Source organism: Notechis scutatus, chromosome 2 (genome assembly GCF_049901735.1).
Source record: "Notechis scutatus isolate UNSWTSFEM ecotype Mainland chromosome 2, rNotScu1.2, whole genome shotgun sequence".
Classification (NCBI taxonomy): domain Eukaryota; kingdom Metazoa; phylum Chordata; class Lepidosauria; order Squamata; family Elapidae; genus Notechis; species Notechis scutatus.
The window spans coordinates 115,239,469-115,256,648 of record NC_142010.1 but is presented as its reverse complement, the minus strand read 5'-3'; the positions used below and the strand labels follow the sequence as shown (position 1 = coordinate 115,256,648).

Here is a 17,180-nt window from a genome sequence, read left to right as displayed (position 1 = left end):
AACTATGTTACTAACTTAACAAGTGCAGTGGTTCGCTTAACAACTGTGGCAAGAAAATTGATAAAATGGGGTAAAATAGGGCAAAACTCACTTAACTGTTTCACTTAACAACATAAATTTTGGGCTCAATTATGGTTGCAAACCTCTACATACCTCTGCACCAAAACCAAAAGAGCCATATTCAAACAACTGCCAGTAGCCATTCATAATAATTTTATTAATAATTGTTAATTGGCAGCCCTGAGTATTAAAAGCCAACCTCTCCTTAGATGGCAGAAACCCAAGCTAAGCTTTGGTCCTTGTCAGCTAATTATAAAAAAATCTCTATGAAAATAGCAGCTGTGTTTTTTTCCAGTTAGCCCAGCAATCCTGATGAATTCTAGTGCAGATGTCATTTCTTGCCCTGATTTTAGCAACTATAGTTGGTCCTCAAAATCTTTTTTTTAAAAAAAAAAATCTGTTATCAAGAGTTCTTTTTCCTCTTTGTGCCTTTTGCACAGCCTCTGCCAAACCAGCCACCAGAAGGAGGATCTGGATGCATCTGCTGTTCCTCTCCCAGTTGTACTTCATGAAGACTTGTTGGTGGAGCCACGGGTTTTCTGCTATGACTGCTTTCTTCTGCAGGTTGCAAAGGAACAGCCAGAGAAAAGATGGGGTCTTTCATTCTACAGACAAACATAATAATATGTAATGTTAATTTACACAACTACTTGTGAATAATGCCTTGGATCAAAGGCATTCATTTTGAACTATTAAGGCAAATATATTTAACCATAGAAGAATTTGGATCACACCATCTTCCTTACAACTTTGGGTGACAAATTCTGCCTCCAGATAAATCAAAAGTAAGTTATATTATCAAGGGCATTTGACATCTCATGACACTGACCAAGTCTGACACTGAATAAGTTTGGTTGTCACTGACCTATCATAGGAAGGAATGGGAAGTCCCAACTCATCCATCAACAACTTCATCACATCATCACATCTTCCATGAAGTTTTAGAACTGCGAGATCATCCTTTGGTGTCCACTGCAAATACAATGGATTGAGGTTGGATTCGTTCCCTCAAAGACAAACAGTCTGTGAGTGACATAACACTGCTACTCATCAGATTCAGACAGACATAAGTTTTATTTTTTATTGCAGGATTGGTAAAACATAATAGAAATGACATACTAATAGTCAGTTAGGAAACAAATACTTTCTCTTTAATTTGATCTAATCTAATAAAATTATCTTTCAAAGCGTAAGTCATAATACAATGGGAAGATTTTTGGAATACTTGAGAAAGAGACATAATTAGTTCACATTCCAACCATCACCACATTATCATTGGATAGAAATAGAAAAGCCAACCTAACATTTAAGGGGAAACAAGTATCTGAAGGTTATCAAGCTAGGACATACATTTCTGAGTATAGCTGAATGTCATTCAGATTATATTCACAGTATGTTACGAGTCATGGAAATGTTAACCTAAGGAAACACAAAACTAGGCAAACAATTGCTCCACATAGCTATATAGTTATACCATCTATTTTAATTGACAAACCTCTAAAGGCCCACACATGCCTTCTGCTTAAGAACAATTTATTTGTTCTTGGTATACAGTAGTAGGAACAGTCTACGACCTTCTGCATACATTGTTCTCCTTATCAAAAGTGTATAAAAGCAAATGATGTAAGCACATGCATCTGTATATTATGCTCCACCTCATAATATACTAAACTCACTAAACTCACCTGAAGATTTACAATATAGAGTTTAGGGCGGTGTCTGGGGGGTTTACTCATGCACCATAAATGTGGATACTTTTTCAAAACCTGTTGGAAAAAGGACAACAACATAGCATCTGTTACTGCTAAAAGGTGAAAGTATCTCCTAGTTTTCATATATCATGGTGTAGGACACCATGATATGTCATTTATATACAGAGACTTCCTCCAATACATATTTGCAGATTTCCCAGAAAGCAAAAAGGAAAGTGCAATGAGAACAACCATATGTTTATAGACCTTCCAGTATTATTCCAGGATTCTGGATTACCAAGACATCTGCAGGGCTTTTTTTAAAAAATTACTTCTGAACTAAGTAACATGCATAGGTATAGTATTCCAAGAACAGGTGGACAACATACAATCTTACATTAGCACCCAAATGTTACTATCTGAAATTCACTGGGAAAATTTTAAAGTCAGAATACTTGAAAAAAATGTTCTTACTAATCCAGTTCCTACCATTACACTATAGCTAACAATATAAAAGGGTGGGAATGGTTTGGGGCCCGGTGGCGGGAGGACAGGTGTTGACCTCGCGTTGTGGGGGCCTCGTGGGGGTGGTGAGATTCCGGGGCAACAAAAGACTTTGCCCATTCCCTTCATTTTTTACTTTTTTGGGGAGGGGCTTATCATTTCATGCCTATAAACAGTGGTTCCTGTTGGGGGGGGTTGGGAATAAGTCTGTATAAGTTTATTTTAAAACTTATCTGATAATGTTTAACAGAAATTACTGATAGGAAAATATCAACCTGAGTTAATGGAAAACTAAAATGTTGCCCAAGGCATCAGGAACTCTTCTCTTTAAATATGATATACCAAGGTGCATCATGTTTAAAGGTGAGACAGAAACTGAGAGAAAGAGCAGAGCAGTTACCTTGTGTCCTACTTAACAAGTGGCAGTTGTTGAGATTCTTATGAAGAACTTTGGATTCATATTTAACATATCAGAATTCTGGAGATACAGTCCCCACATATCTTGAGAAAATTATCTTGGTAAAGTATTGGGTTGGAGGAAAGTGATCTTAGGGTGACTCAGTATAGTTTTTATATTCTTAAACACAAAAATATTCTCAAGGTCCGTAACTTATAAATCAAACCTTATGTGTTAAAATTTCTAAACATGTACTTTAGCTTTGAAAAAAGTAATGAATTAATGACCATTTGGGCATTTATTGAAGTAGGCCTTATTTACTTTAAGAGGAATTTTAACTATAGCGTAGGCAATTCTTAAACCCTTTCTGGTCTTGTACTGAACTATACAGTCTGCTCAAAATGTTTCAAGAACAGCATATTTCTTTGGCGCTGTTGGCTATTTTCTTAGTGAAAAAGGGAGCAAATGATCTCAGAATAGTATTGTACTAATACAAGAAAAAACCCAGACCTGTTCTTTTCTACAGGATTTAATCAAATCTTTCTCAATATTCCCAAGGGAACAATTTGAGAATCCTCTTCTTGATTTCAGTTTTAACAGTGCCTGTTGCATGACATTTTATTTCAATAAATAGCAAACCAACAGTTAAAGCTTATCATTTTACTTGGAAACTACAGGTAGTCTTCAACCTACCACAACTGAGCCCAACATTTATGTTGCTAAACAAGACATTTGTTCAGTAAATGTTGCCCCATTTCAGAGGTGCTATTCAACCGATTTGCACTTATTCGGGCGAACTGGTAGCGGTTATTTGGCATGGGTTGCCAAACCGGTGGCAATCCCTGGCTGGCCATGCCCCCAACCCAATCGCCCGGTTGCTCACTTGCAATCGCTCTCCTAGCTTTCCGTTCCCCACGTCCTCTTTCTCCCCGGGGGGAAGGGGGGGGGAAAGGAAGAAAGGCATGGAGGCTGCAAGTATCGCTTTCCCTGTGTGAGTTAAAGTGTTGGGAGTGAGAAAGAGTGCAGTCTGACAGAGGGGGTGGGGTGAATCGCCTTGGAGCACTTTTGCAATGTAAAAGAAATGTATTTTGGAAGCAGGTCTTTTAAAAACTTCTCCAAGGATTCCCTATGGATGCTGCAAGTATCGCTTTCCCCTTGTGAGTTAAAGTGCTGGAGTGAGGAGGAGTGCGGTCTGACAGAGGGGGTGGGGGAATCCACTCAATCCTTAGGGAAATTTAAAGGAGCTGCTTCCAAAATGCTTGTCTGTTAAGTGCTTTGTGTGTGTGTGTGTGAGTGTGTGTGAGTGTGTGTGTGTGTGTGTGTGTGAGAGAGAGAGAGAGAGAGAGAGAGAAAGAAAGAAAGAAAGAAAGAAAGAAAGAAAGAAAGAAAGAAAGAAAGAAAGAAAGAAAGAAAGAAAGAAAGAAAGAAAGAAAGAAAGAGAAAGAGGAAGGTAGAGAAAGAAAGAAAAAATAGGAAGAGAGATAAAACTCTGTGCTATTATTTTTAATTTTTCCATTATTTATGTGTTAATATTTTACACTGTCCCTACACCTAGAGTGATTTTTCTGCCTTTCTTTTGCCCAGGGCTACCACATATTTTTCAGGGTTTACATGCATTCAATGTCAATAGTCCAGAGCATAAAATACAGATGTGTTTAACAAGAGTTGAAAGGGACCTTGGAGGTCTTCTAGTCCAACCCCCAGCTCAGGCAAGAAAACTGAGGATGCCAAACTCTGAGTAGAAATCCTGAGAAATGTGTCAGAATAATACTTAGAAGGGACCTCGGGGGGAACCCTATACCATTTCAGAGAAATGGCTGTCCAGTCTTTTCTTAAAAACTTCCAGTGATTGAGCACCCAGAACTTCTGGAGACAGGCAGTTACACTGGTTAAGTGTTCTGTCAGGAAATTTCTCCTTAGTTTTAGGTTGCTTCTCTCTGTTCAGTTTCCATCCATTGCTTCTTGTTTGCATTCTGCTTCTTTGGAAAATACATTGTCCCCCTTTCTTTGTGGCAGCCCCTTAAAAGCCTGTTGCCTTTCACACTCTTGAGTAAAGCATGTGAGCCATTTTCTCCTTTCAGTGGTCCATGAAAGTACATCTATAGTATGCAGATAATGAAGTCAAAAAAGGTGAACAACATTTTTACAGAACTATAGATAAGTTGAGACTGGGTGACAAGGAATGGCTGGGAGGGGAGGGGCCAGGTGAGGCACCCCTTGATGTGAGTGACATTGAGTTAGCCACGCCCACCCAGTCACATGACCAAGCACGCGCACCCAGTCACATGATCACTAAGCCACACCCACCCAGTCACATGACAAGCCATGCCCACCAAACAAGCCACGCCCACAGAACCAGTAGTAAAAAAAATTGAATTCCACCACTGCCCCATTTGGTGACCTTTCTTGCCATGGGTGTTAAGTGAATAAGTTGTTAAGTTAGTAACACAACTGTTAAGTGAACCTGGCTTTCCCACTGGCTTTGCTGGTCAGAAGGTGGCAAAAGGGAATCACATGACTCCAGGACACTGCAACTGTCATGAATATGAGTCAGTTGCCAAGCATCTAAATTTTGATCATGTATGGGGATGCTGCAATGATCGTAAGTGTGAAAAATCATAAGTCACTTTTACACTTTTCTGTCGTAACTCTGAACTCACTAAAAGAATTGTAAATTGAGGACTACCTATACTTAATTACTATTTGTTTTTTTAATTTTAGGGGGAAATACTATCTTCTCCTTTTCAGATATAATTTTAGGAGCTTAATTTCTTGCCCAGTCCAGCTGTTTCCCAAACCTGTATTCATTAATGTTCAGCATATCTACAGAAATATAGATCACTGAGAAAAATAAAAAGCTTGGCACATGATTTGATTGCTGCTATACTAAAAAGAATCTGTAAGGTTATACTGAAGGGATAATAGGAAAGCAACTTCAGGCAGTTCTTGACTTACAGAAGTTCATTTAGTGACCATTCAAAGTTACAACGGCACTTATCACTGTTTTTAACACACTGATTACCGTCGCAGTATCTCCATGGTCCTGTGATCACAATTCAGATGCTTGGCAGTTGGTTCAAATTTATGACAGTTTCAGTGTCCCACGTCACGTGATCACCTTTTTGACCTTCTGACAAGCAAAGTCAATGGGGAAGCCAGATCCACTTAACAACTGTGGACTTAATTAGTGTTTCACTTAACAACTGTGACAAGAGAGGTTGTAAAATGGGGCAAGACTCACTTAACAATTGCCTTGCTTAGCAATAGAAACGTTGAGCTCAGTTGTGGTCATAAGTCGAGGATTACCTGTATGTGGTTTCAACAATTTCTATTTTTGCAAGCTAAATCTTGAAAACTAGAAACTAAAATCTCAATTAGTTCATCATTAATTTTCAGTATTTTCTCAAAAGCTTCCTATACATAGTAAAAAAGAATACATCTTAAACCATAACACTTTTACAAAAAAGATATTTCTTTAATTTTACCTTCAAGCTAGACCCCAAGCAAAGTATGACATCAGCCTTGCTAGCAGCTTCTGTTGCTGCCTCCCAGTTCAAGGGTTGCTGTAAAATACCCTTCTCTCCAAAGTGTACAATTGTATCTCTCAGCTGTGCTCCACATTTATGGCATAATCTCCCAGTCTGGTGCCTATGCAAGGCTGTGCGCTCTGTCACATCAAATATTCGTACATATTCACGATTGGGTGTGCAAGATGTGCAAACCTAGTTTGTGATGGAATCATAAAGTTCATTAGCATTTTTCTTCTATGACAATGCACCAAATCTCACTCTCTCCAAGCACTCACCTCTATATACATGTTTCCATGCAGCTCAGACAGGGCTTCTCGAGGGAGGCCACTGCGCAAGTGAAGCCCATCACAGTTCTGAGACACTACATGCTTTACCTAAAAAGAATAAGAAAATGGGGTGAAACTGGAAATAGTATCATAGACAGTAAGAAAAGATGTTTTCTTCTTTTCCTTTGTCCTTGCTCAATCACGTTCAAAAAACAGTAACAAAATCCTTATATTGTACAAAAGTCTATCTTCTTTTTCTCACTACAGTAGTCCTTGACTTATGAAAGCAATTAGAACTGAATGTTTCACTGCTAAGCAGTACAGTTGTAAACTGTGGCCACATCAGCGGTTCCTGCAGTCCTGGTTGTCATCATTAACTGAATCTCACTGACATTAGGCAGGGCAGCTTCCTGCCAGCTTTTCATGACCCACAGGGAAGCCAGCAGAAAGTTGCAAGTCCCAGGCCCGCAGGCAGGTAAGTGGTTGCTCCCAGGTGGGGAGGGACCAAGGGGACACAGGCATGCAGGGGAGGATGTGCGGGAGATGCAGCACAGGATGTGAAGGAGAATCAGGGACAGTGCACAAAGGGGTTCATGAAAGGAGCTGTGTGAGGGGGTTGCACAAGTGCAGAGGAGTGGGAAAGGCTGCCCCGGGTAGGAAGACTTACCTCAATGACTTGCAACTTTGAATTTCAAAAAAATGCAATCCTAACCTCAAATGGTTGCTGAATGAATGGGTCAAGGACAAGCCTTTACTTGTTGATTGGCAGCAGGCAATTAAATTGTTTTGAACTCCCTAACTTTCAGATTGGAAGTAGTTTACAGACACTGAAATATACGGTTACTCAATGGCTAATCAATCCTCCCTGATCAAGTTTGAGCATCATGGTCTTAAAAACTATTTCAGGTCTGAGACAGAGAAATGGAAGATTTAATGACTATGCTATTTGAATACCCAGTGTAAGAATACGAGATGCAGAATGTTGTTTCCTAAAGAATGCCAAAGATCAGAAACTAATTTTCTGAAAACAGATAAAGCTATTAGCATGTCTCAAAGAGAGTATGTATTACAAGCTAGGCAAGCACTGCTAGGCCATGGACTGCCCTCCAAAAGGCTGAGTTTTAAATTCTATGGTTACCAAGTGTAATGTACTTCTCTTCCACATCTTGAAAGTTTCCACTTCACTTCCATTCAAGTTTAAAAAGCATTTCAAAATTGTGTGTATGAAGTATATAAAAAAATTAAAGTGTAGCTTATTACAGTGTTAACAGAAATTGCTTTGGCACTGAGATTCTGAGCTAAGCATTCAGAATCTTTAAGCACTGAGATTCCTGTGCAAGAAAAAATATGAGGAAAAATCTGTCAGGAGAAGATTGATATAAAAATAAGAATCAAAGAAGAAAGCCAATAGCAGAAAGAGAAGGCGTGTAGTAAGTAGTGGAAGCAGAAGTGAGATGAAGCAGGGAAAGAAAGCAAGAAAAGCCAATAAAAGAGAGGTGTAAGGGTGCTGGAAATGCCAGCCCCTCTGCATGTCAGTTTGCACATTTATGATTCAGACCAGTGTTTCTCAACCTCAGTAATTTTAAGATGTATGGATTTCAACACCAGCAAGCACTACAAGCTGGGGAATTCTGGGAGCTGAAGTCCATACATCTTAAAATTGCCCAGGTTAAAAAGCAGATTTAGACAGTGACATCAACATATTCTGTACATCTTTTACAAAAGCATCTAGAAACAATGACAAATATTGAAGATACAACATGCAGTAAATCTAAGAGTCGCTGTAAGAATATGGTCTTAGAAGCGCAGGACTGAAAATCAAAGAACTTACCAGTTTGTTGTTGTGCAAACAAGCAATGCTCATGTGGGTGAGTGTGGGCTCTGCTTCACTCAGATCGGTCGCCCTGATACATGGGGAAAAAAAGAAGCATGAAAAGCAAGAACCAGGATTCCAATGTAACACAAGAAATGCTTTTGAACCGATTACCTGATACTTCTCCCTTTTTGCAGCATTGTCCACACCCCATTTGGGCCTCTGTAGTCAGGAATTGAAGCTGCCTGTAAGGAGTCACAAAGAAGAAGAAACACTACTGGTTGAAATGTGTCTGAATATTAGTAACTCGGGTTGGTAGGCTGATGGTTTGAGCTCCGAGCTTGGCAATTTGATTGCAAACGTTTCATCACCATTCGAGGAGACATCGTCAGTGTGTTTTGAACTGTCACACAGTTCAAAACACACTGATGATGTCTCCTCAAATGGTGACAAAGTGTTTGCAACCAAATTGCCAAGCTCAGAGTTCAAATCATCAGCCTAAATAAACACTACTGGTTTCATTTCAAGAATACGTTGTCTCTACCTTTTAGCCATGAAATTACTGGATTGTTGGGGGGAAAAAACCAGGGTCACTTTTTGTGAATTAGGTGGCTCTACAAATTCGATTAATAAAATAAAAATCCAAAAGCACCTGCTAAATTACTTGTTTGTGCCAAACATGCTTCTATCACCCCCAAAGATCAAAGCCATTCATACGGTACTCACTCTATCCAGCAGCTCAAACTGTATCCCTTAATGAACAAAATAACAGGCAATTTCCAATTTATTCTAAAATTACAGCTACGTATATAACATGCTGCTTTGGCCCAGCAGGGTCTGGGACTTTTGCGTTGTGCCTGCAAAACACTTTGCCAAATAAACTATTTAGATATAGCCATGAAGTGACAATGAGTTGAGCTTGGTTCGAAGGACATTTTACATGGGAAGGGTGTAGTTTATCTTTCTCTTCACATCTTTTTTTTTTTTTTGCATAAAATAGTTACGCAAAATACTAGGATTTATCAGCCAGCCAGGGATGTCACTTCCACAGTATTTAGCTGTCTGTCACATTTCTTTTCTTTCCCAAAGCACAAAAAGTGTGAACGATTCACATATTGTACACCTCTCCAGCATTCTTTCTCACAGATAACTACTTCCAGAGATATATTTGCATTCTAAACAAGAGTTGGCTCTTGGAGATAAACAGTTTGATTTTTTTTCTGACAATTTAAATGAAGATTGGTATACAGAATCCTGACTTGCCCTTTGCCTCCACCAGTCTTTAAGGATACCAAAAGAGATTACACCCCCTGGTGATCAATGCCCTGCTTTACTTTTCTTTTTCTTTTTTTCTTTTTGCACGCAGGTTTTGCATGCGGGCGGCTGTAGGTTAAGGATGGGGAGCCCCGGGTGGGTTATCAGGTTTTACGGTGCTTCCAACATGTGCGAACGGTGGGAGAGCGGAGAAGAGAGCGAGCGAGCGCCCGCTGTGAAATCCTGCAGTCAAAGCAACACTGGGGGAGGCAGGGTATAAATTTACCAGGTTAATGTAGCAATGGTGATTAATGCCCAGAACATTGTTTGCGGGTATTGGGGTGTGTGTGTGTGTGTGTGGTGGTGGTGAGGAGAGGTTGTCCTTTGAATGCGGAAAAGTAGATGTGACCTTGTGTAGGAAAATAAAGAGATCCTTTTAGCGTGTTTGGCTTCTTTGCCTCCCCTCGTTCGTTTTGACGTGGAGATAATGGCCTTCGGGCGGAGGGGAAGAAAACGGTAGCTGGATCATTTCAAATTTCACTTACTCTCCTGCCTCACTTCAATATGTCTGAGCGACTCCAGATACTGGAAGACTTTTTGAATGAAAGTGTTACCTCCATTTTTTTTTTTTAAAGAGGGCCACTTGGGGAAAAAAAAAGATTCTAAGGAATTCCTTGTTTCTTGATTAAAGAGAAGGCATTGAATATACTGTTCCTTGGCAGCCTTTTCAGCGTCCGGGTTTTTGGTGTGTGTGTATGTGTGAGAGAGAGAGAGACAGAGAGAGAGAGAGAGATCAGCTGTATTGAGAAGAGAACGTTTCCTGTGTTCTCATTTTATTTACAACATATTTTACGCTTAATGGTAAGCAATGAAAAATATTTTAAAACTCATTTCTAAACTCCATAGCTATTTGCATATTCTTGGTTCAAAATTGGATTAGCTCATTTCAAAATTGTCCAAAGCAGAAAAAGTCGTCAAAAAAAAAAAAAAAGTGCAAAAGTGGAAGGTGTGTGAAGAGGGGTAGTCTTATAATGGCGAGTATATAACAAACTCTATATTTTGAGTGGAAATGTTGGGGGGTCGTCTTATACGCCCAGTCGTCTTATACGCCGGCAAATACGGTATACAGAATCCTACTTGTTTCTACCAGTCTTTAAGGATACCAAAAGAGATTACACTGGTGATCAATGCCCTGCTTTGGAATGCTACCTATGATGAGTACTATGAACACACACTTTTCTTTGATTTATAACACAATCTAAACTTTTTGAACTTTTTAGGAGAGGGATTGCAGAAAAAGTAGCATTTTTTCCAAAGAGATTGGGAAGAAAAATGAAAAGCTTTTCTGACCCACCCCCCATTTTTCCCAACTTTTACAATGCTAGTATCAATATAAATATAAAAGTCATAACTTAAAATGCCAAAATGCTCTCAAGTTGTGTTTCTACGCAAGGTAATGAAGCCAATTATTTCAACTTGTGTTGTGTGACTTAGGAGGTTTAAGAATTTTCAAATATCAAAACAATGCTGCTCTTATATGATAAGCAAGTTAGGTAATTATAAGAATCTTTTGTTGCTGATGATTTTAGAAGGGACATTGATACAACCTTACCGTACTTATGCCAGCTCCCGTATATACAATAAGATGTTTAGCTCCTTGGACAACAGCAGATAGCTTGCTGACTTTTCTCTTCAATTCGTCAGGCTCATCACACACCTAAAAAAAGGAGTAAAAATCTCATATTTTCCAAAATGATAAAATCCACACATCTTTCCTTGCTTTTGTCCATTCCTTACAAAAGAAAAAGAACTTTAGCTCATCTAGTTGTGTTTCCTGTCTGGTTTACCAGAGAAGGCCAGTATCAATCTTGCAATCCAAAAGCACGAACTTCCTGCCCTCCACTTTTATCTGCTTGTTCTATTAGGATGGGTCTTTCTTAGTTTCCTTCTCTGATAAGTGACTGAGGGCTCCTGCCCCTCTTATCTGATTGTTTCCCAGGCAGGATCTCATATCCTCTTTTTTCGAGATCTCCCATGCATTCCATTACCACAAGTAATTTAATTGGAAAGCTTTTAAACATCATTTATATTCTTTCATGATGATGAAATGTGGATAAAAGCAGTGACTGAATTTTACAATATCAAGTAGCCAAATTAGAAATTATATACTCTTCTGAATAAACACTGACTCTCCTACCATGTACTTATAAATCTACTTGATGCTTCAGTGAAACATGCCGGAATTGTTCATTAATATATTTATCTCTATTATCTCTGCCTTTAATTATTACCTTTCTTAATAGTAAAAGAATAAGAATTTTCTTAAAGTAGAAGAAAACTAATTACCCCAAAAAAGAGATACAGATAAACTAACAAGTTCCTTTTCTGTGAATTTGGCAGAAATCTCATCTAGTTTTGTCTGTCAGCAAAGAAAACCACAAAATTCTCAACAAGCAAAACCAGTTCAATAGTTAATTAGGTTGCTTAAAGCCCATCAAGGGTAACCAACTTAATTGGTTAAGGAAGGGTAGATCCAGATCTGCCTTTCCAGAAACAAAAGGCCTTCAGTTCACAATTGGAAATGAAATCACATGAAAATTTCTCCTGAAGAAACTATAGAAGTAACTTCCATTGTTTGTTTAATTTACAGTCAGTTTTCTTCTGCCACTTATCCTCATGAATAGCTTTTAAATGCTAACCAAAATTTCAGAAAGACATTCAGGGAAATGGAGCAAATTGCATTTTCTTCAACATGAGCACAAGCATCACACTGAGATCCATTCAGAGGTGTTTATGCTAAACATTTATAGGTTAATCTACATTTGAAGCTTTTTATATACCCATATCTAAATTAATTAATTAATTATTTAAAAGCCAAACATCAAAAAATTGTAATAATGGAAAAGGTGTCCAAGCAGACCCTTAACAAAAGTAATCAGAAGTTTTTAAAATGCAGAAAATCAGTTGAATGAGAAAAATTTTCTCACAAATTCTGGACAATATAAAAAGCCGTGCATATTTATTTACAAAGAAAATTAGATAAACATTTCTACTGTCTAAATTCAACTGAATAGGTACTAGTGAAATATATTACTACTTTCCAGCAGTAGTACTTTATATGAAAAATATAGATAAGTGCTGTTAGTTATCTTACCTCCCCAAACACACAAGTCTTACAGATGTGACAGATTTATTGTGCCATATGTTTTTTTTCCTGTAATTAAAATACTTTCCAGCCATTCTTGAATATACTACTGTATTCTACTTAAATTCTGATTCTTGTAACCTTTAGCTGGATGAAACAATGCACTATAGGGCAAAACGTTTTCAACCAAGGTATCTTAAGTGGGCTAACTTACAGAATGCATCTAAAATCAAGGACCTGTGAATTGAAATGTGACTCCTGTGCAGGGGTGGGATACTACAGGGTTAACTACCTGTTGGGAATTTATGAGCTTCCCTGCCCCCCCCCTTAACTGTCATTAGAAGCAGCCTTTGAAACAGCCCTCATTCCTTGTTTTTTTAACTGCAGCTGTGCATCAGTTCGGCAGCTGAAGTTGAAAAATCAGGAAATAAAGATCAGGTAAGAGCCCAGGTGGGCAGGTGAGCAAAAACATCATCAGACATAGAACCGGTTCTATGTCTGCTGCTCTTCAGAGCTACCGCTTCTACAGAGGTGGACAGAACCGGTAGAAACCCACCCCTGCTCCCGTGGATTGAAATTTGACAAATTTTATAACATATTTTATGATATAAAATGATAATAAAAGTTTATGATATAGATATATAAAATGATTTTGTACTATGTCACATTTCCTGTGCTAATGTTTGACTGTGCTATACAGTTCAGCATGGGCTAGTTTCAAGGCAGATACATTTCTCAATGTATCCTGGCTTTTTCAGTGAAGGCTGTACTTTAGAAGCCATTACAAGCTCTGTCACTGCTGAAACCATGGGGTCCTTGGTGCTCTGTGCTTGGTGGTTTTCTTGCAGATGTTTTATTACTGAACTAGGTAATATCATCAGTGCTAACACTAATGATGAGCACTGATAGCCCTGATGATGTTACCTAGCTTAGTTAATGAAACATCTACAAGAAAACCACCAAGCACAGAGAGCACAAAGGACCCCACCGTTTAATCTTGAGCTATAAAAATTCTCACCATTGGACGTATTGAGGAATCTGGTAAGGAAATATCTGTGAAAGGATAACCCAGGGGTCATCAATTGGTTTATGAAAAACTATTCTTAATGAAATTTATTGCCCCATTGCCAATCCCTATCCTGCATATAAAGACCAGAATTGTGCAGGCAAGTTTTCCTCATGACACTGTATGAAGTGGAAATTTGATTTTAAAGAAGCAGAATCAAAATTCTGCTTTTTCAAAGTCAAATTTGACACCCATGAACTCTTGACACTAGAAAAGACTTCTGAGAATAACGTGGACAGCCCAGAAAACAAACAAAAGGATCATCAAGTAATTCAATCCAGAATTTTAATTTGAGGCATAAATGCCCAGGATGAAATTACCATACTTTGAACACATTATGCAAAGATCTACTTTCTACTGAACCCTATAATGCTGAGAAAGGTAGGTGGATGGGGAATGAAGAGGTTAACCAGCCACAAGTCAGGTGCCTTGGTGATGGATGAACCATTGGACCAGCTAAAGCACTGTATAAGGATCAGACCCTTCTGGAGAAAATCTATTTATGGACACCCACTTGAGAGCATATAATCAATTGTGCCTATATTTCCAGGCATTGCCAATCACCTAACTTTTACTTTTTTCACCCAAAGCACAGCTAATTTTCCACACCTTTGAAGCTGATTTCAGATCTGGCAAAAAGGATTTAACTCCTACCTAGTTAAGCCACCATCAATCAAACTTCTCAACTGAGGATACAAACAAAAATAAATCGCAGGCGGAAAAAGTCCCTGGGGCTCACGAGAGCAAGCCCTGGCGTCCATCAAAGGGCACGGCATAGACGTACCCACCTCCTCTAGCCGGCGCCGCAGCCTCTCGCGCTTCTTGCGAAGCCGCTCCAGATCCCGCACCATCTCTTGACATCCAGACAGAAGCATCGCCTCGTCGGCGCTCCGGTCGGCCGCCGGTTTGCGCAGGATTCGGGACACCTGGTCGAACGAGGGAAAGAGAGAGGAAGGGAAAGGGGGCGTGTTGCCCAAGCCGGCGCCTCGAGAAGCGCCGCCCCGCCTTGATTTCTGGCCACCCGGCACTACCTGCCTCCGTTGCTCCCGCTGCTCTTCTTGACGGAGGAATTCTACGCGAGCCGCCGCTTTCCGCTCCGAGCGACTCAAACTTCGACCGGCCGCCATCCCCTGGCTAGTTTCCGGGTTTTTAATCGGCCGGAGAGGAGGGTTCGGCCACTTCCGCTTCCGGCAATGGACGACGCTCGGCGGCGACTGCTTGTTGCCCTGGGGACGCCTAATGAAGCTCGCTGCTGTTGCCAGGCTCTTCGTTAGGTCACAGGCTCTACCAGCTACTTCCGGTTGGACTTCTCCTATGAAGACAAGACTGCCGTCTCTATTACTCCATAGAGAATAGGGTCGAATTCCTGCTCTCTGTTTGCTTGGGAAAGTGCGCTCTCTTTCGGATTGGATGTTTAAAAACGATGCTGCTGTGTACGATACTTGCGCTGCTCCGGCCCCGCCTTCTCCGACCCCCCCCGTGGTGGCTGCGTGTGAAATTCTATCGGTTTTTTTTCCGCCTCAAAGCAAATTCCATTATGTGCAATCCAATCCTTTCAAGCGCAAAGTCTTCTGTGACGATGCTTATTTTGGTTAGCTTATTCCCGTAACCAGGAACTATAGTCTACTGCTGAACGTTGCATAGGAATATAACGGGAAATGGATTGCTCAACGGCATTTAACTCACTAACTTGGAGGATGCGAATTAAACATTTTGTTGGTCTTATTTGAGTAAGAAAAAATGGAATAGTTTTTTTCCCTTTCCAAATCCAACGGCCAAAGCCAACCATATCACCTTATTTAATGTATTAAAAAATACAAGGGGAAATTTGGCAGAGTGAAGAAAGGCTTCATATTAGGGAAAAGTTTAAAAATACTGTTCTCTTGGGCCTCCAAGGTTCTGCATAAACTTTCATCAACCACTCCATTTTTAGTGTTGTGAACTATTATGCAAAAGCTTGTAATTTAATGTTTAAAGGACCTGGACATTTTGCTTCTTTTATCGCTGCATACTGCCATTCTCTTGGATTTGTTACATGAAAGCTAAAGCTCTTGCAGCAACAAGTTAACCTACTATTGATTGTATTAGGCAAAAAAAGTGCACATTTTTTGAAGTAAGCTTGCCAATGGCCATGTTTGCACAACTTACTGAACCACAAAGTAGTCAACTGCATTTTAGCTTTACCATAGCACTTTGCTTTAGGGTGTTGGTTTGGGTTGTATTCAATGTCACGTGAATCCAGCAAATTGGGTTGAATGAACCATGCCTAAATAGGTCATGTAAATGCACCCATTTTTAAATGCTTACTACCATTTGCTCTTTTGTTAGAGGTATGTGCTTCCCATACTAGAGATCCAGATAATATCCAGATTCCTTTTTCTTCATCATGTTAGGCTAATGTGATCTGTAGAGAACAAAACATTTTTACTACCAGAAATGGACAGAGGTTTTTATAATTTTGTTTTTACATTGCTTCAGATGCCCTTATGATGCATTATTTTTGACATAAAATAGTTCAGTGCTATTTGCCACACTATCTTAGACTAGACCTTGTCTAGTTAAGCGTTGAAAGAGAAATCTGAAACTTCGGCACAGAAACATTTCTTATATTTGTTTTTGTAATTATAGGTTTCTTTCAAACAACAAAGTTGAAGAGAACCATCAACAATGCTAGATATAGGCATTGCTAAGAAATACACAATTAAGAAAAATTAGATCACTACCTATAATTATGCTTATCAAGGATTTAAGAATAAAGTGTTCACTTTATTCTTAAATCCTATATTAGCCCAACTCCAGCACATACCACAGTATCCTGAATAATAGTGTTGTTTTAATATGAGTGAATTTTTTAAAAGATGCTATATAAAATCTAAACTGGCTGCCTTATCTGGGCTGCAGAAATCTAGGTAATTAGATGGCAGCAAATAGCTATCTCTTTGTTGTTGTTTAGTGGTCATCTGGATTATTACAACCCAGATGTGTCAGTCCTAGTTAAAGAGCACAAGCCCAGAGATTTGCATATTTATATGCATTATTTCAAGCTTTAAAAATTTTAAAGTACAGAAATAATCCAAAGACAGGGAGATTTATGTCAAGGACAGTAACCTGATTTCGCTAGAAAGCAATATGTGGTTTTCCGTACTACAGCAGATAAAGACCAATGAATATCCTATTTGAATAAGTATATTTATCCACCACAAAATATTGAATATAACTTATTCATTCTTGGAGGAAAGGGATGTTGAATAAAAATACAACCCTGAAGCAAATAATCTGGACGGTTTATAATAAAACAATCTCACCAATGTTTTGAGCTGGAAAGAATTCCTGGGAAACTTCCAAATCCAAACAGGAGACTAACTTGACTTTTCAAGCAGCAAGGAGCAGATTAGGTACACAATGCATGCAAACAGTTCAAAGTTCTTGTCAGCAACAGAGAACAAGTTTAGCA

General features: G+C 39.2%; 1 protein-coding gene across 2 annotated transcripts; it reads right to left on the bottom strand.

The window, feature by feature from the left end:
* Positions 1–196: 196 nt before the first annotated feature.
* Positions 197–17,082, bottom strand: SIRT7 (sirtuin 7). 2 transcript variants are annotated; one of them, XM_087953960.1, is made up of 12 exons: positions 17,032–17,082; positions 16,034–16,130; positions 14,758–15,038; positions 14,515–14,652; positions 11,128–11,232; positions 8,436–8,506; positions 8,280–8,352; positions 6,458–6,556; positions 6,138–6,374; positions 1,746–1,826; positions 926–1,032; positions 197–665 (listed from the first exon to the last, which is right to left on the bottom strand). In XM_087953960.1, the coding sequence occupies exons 3-12, from the start codon at positions 14,851–14,853 to the stop codon at positions 464–466; spliced, it is 1,209 nt and encodes a 402-aa protein (XP_087810086.1). In that variant the 5' UTR covers positions 14,854–15,038; positions 16,034–16,130; positions 17,032–17,082; the 3' UTR covers positions 197–463. The 2 variants fall into 2 exon arrangements, with proteins under 2 accessions (XP_087810086.1, XP_026523111.1); XM_026667326.2 differs by lacking the exons at positions 16,034–16,130; positions 17,032–17,082 and having other exon boundaries at positions 14,758–15,301.
* Positions 17,083–17,180: the final 98 nt, after the last annotated feature.

What these genes read in the sequence shown, in the direction of transcription:
- SIRT7 (XM_087953960.1), bottom strand. Translation starts at nt 14,853, where the DNA reads ATGGCGGCCGGTCGAAGTTTGAGTCGCTCGGAGCGGAAAGCGGCGGCT. An exon ending in TGCGGCGCCGGCTAGAGGAG is followed by an intron (nt 11,233 to 14,514) that starts GTGGGTACGTCT and finishes TCCTTTTTTTAG; the next exon opens with GTGTGTGATGAGCCTGACGA. An exon ending in GTTTGCACAACAACAAACTG is followed by an intron (nt 6,557 to 8,279) that starts GTAAGTTCTTTG and finishes TATTCTTTTTAG; the next exon opens with GTAAAGCATGTAGTGTCTCA.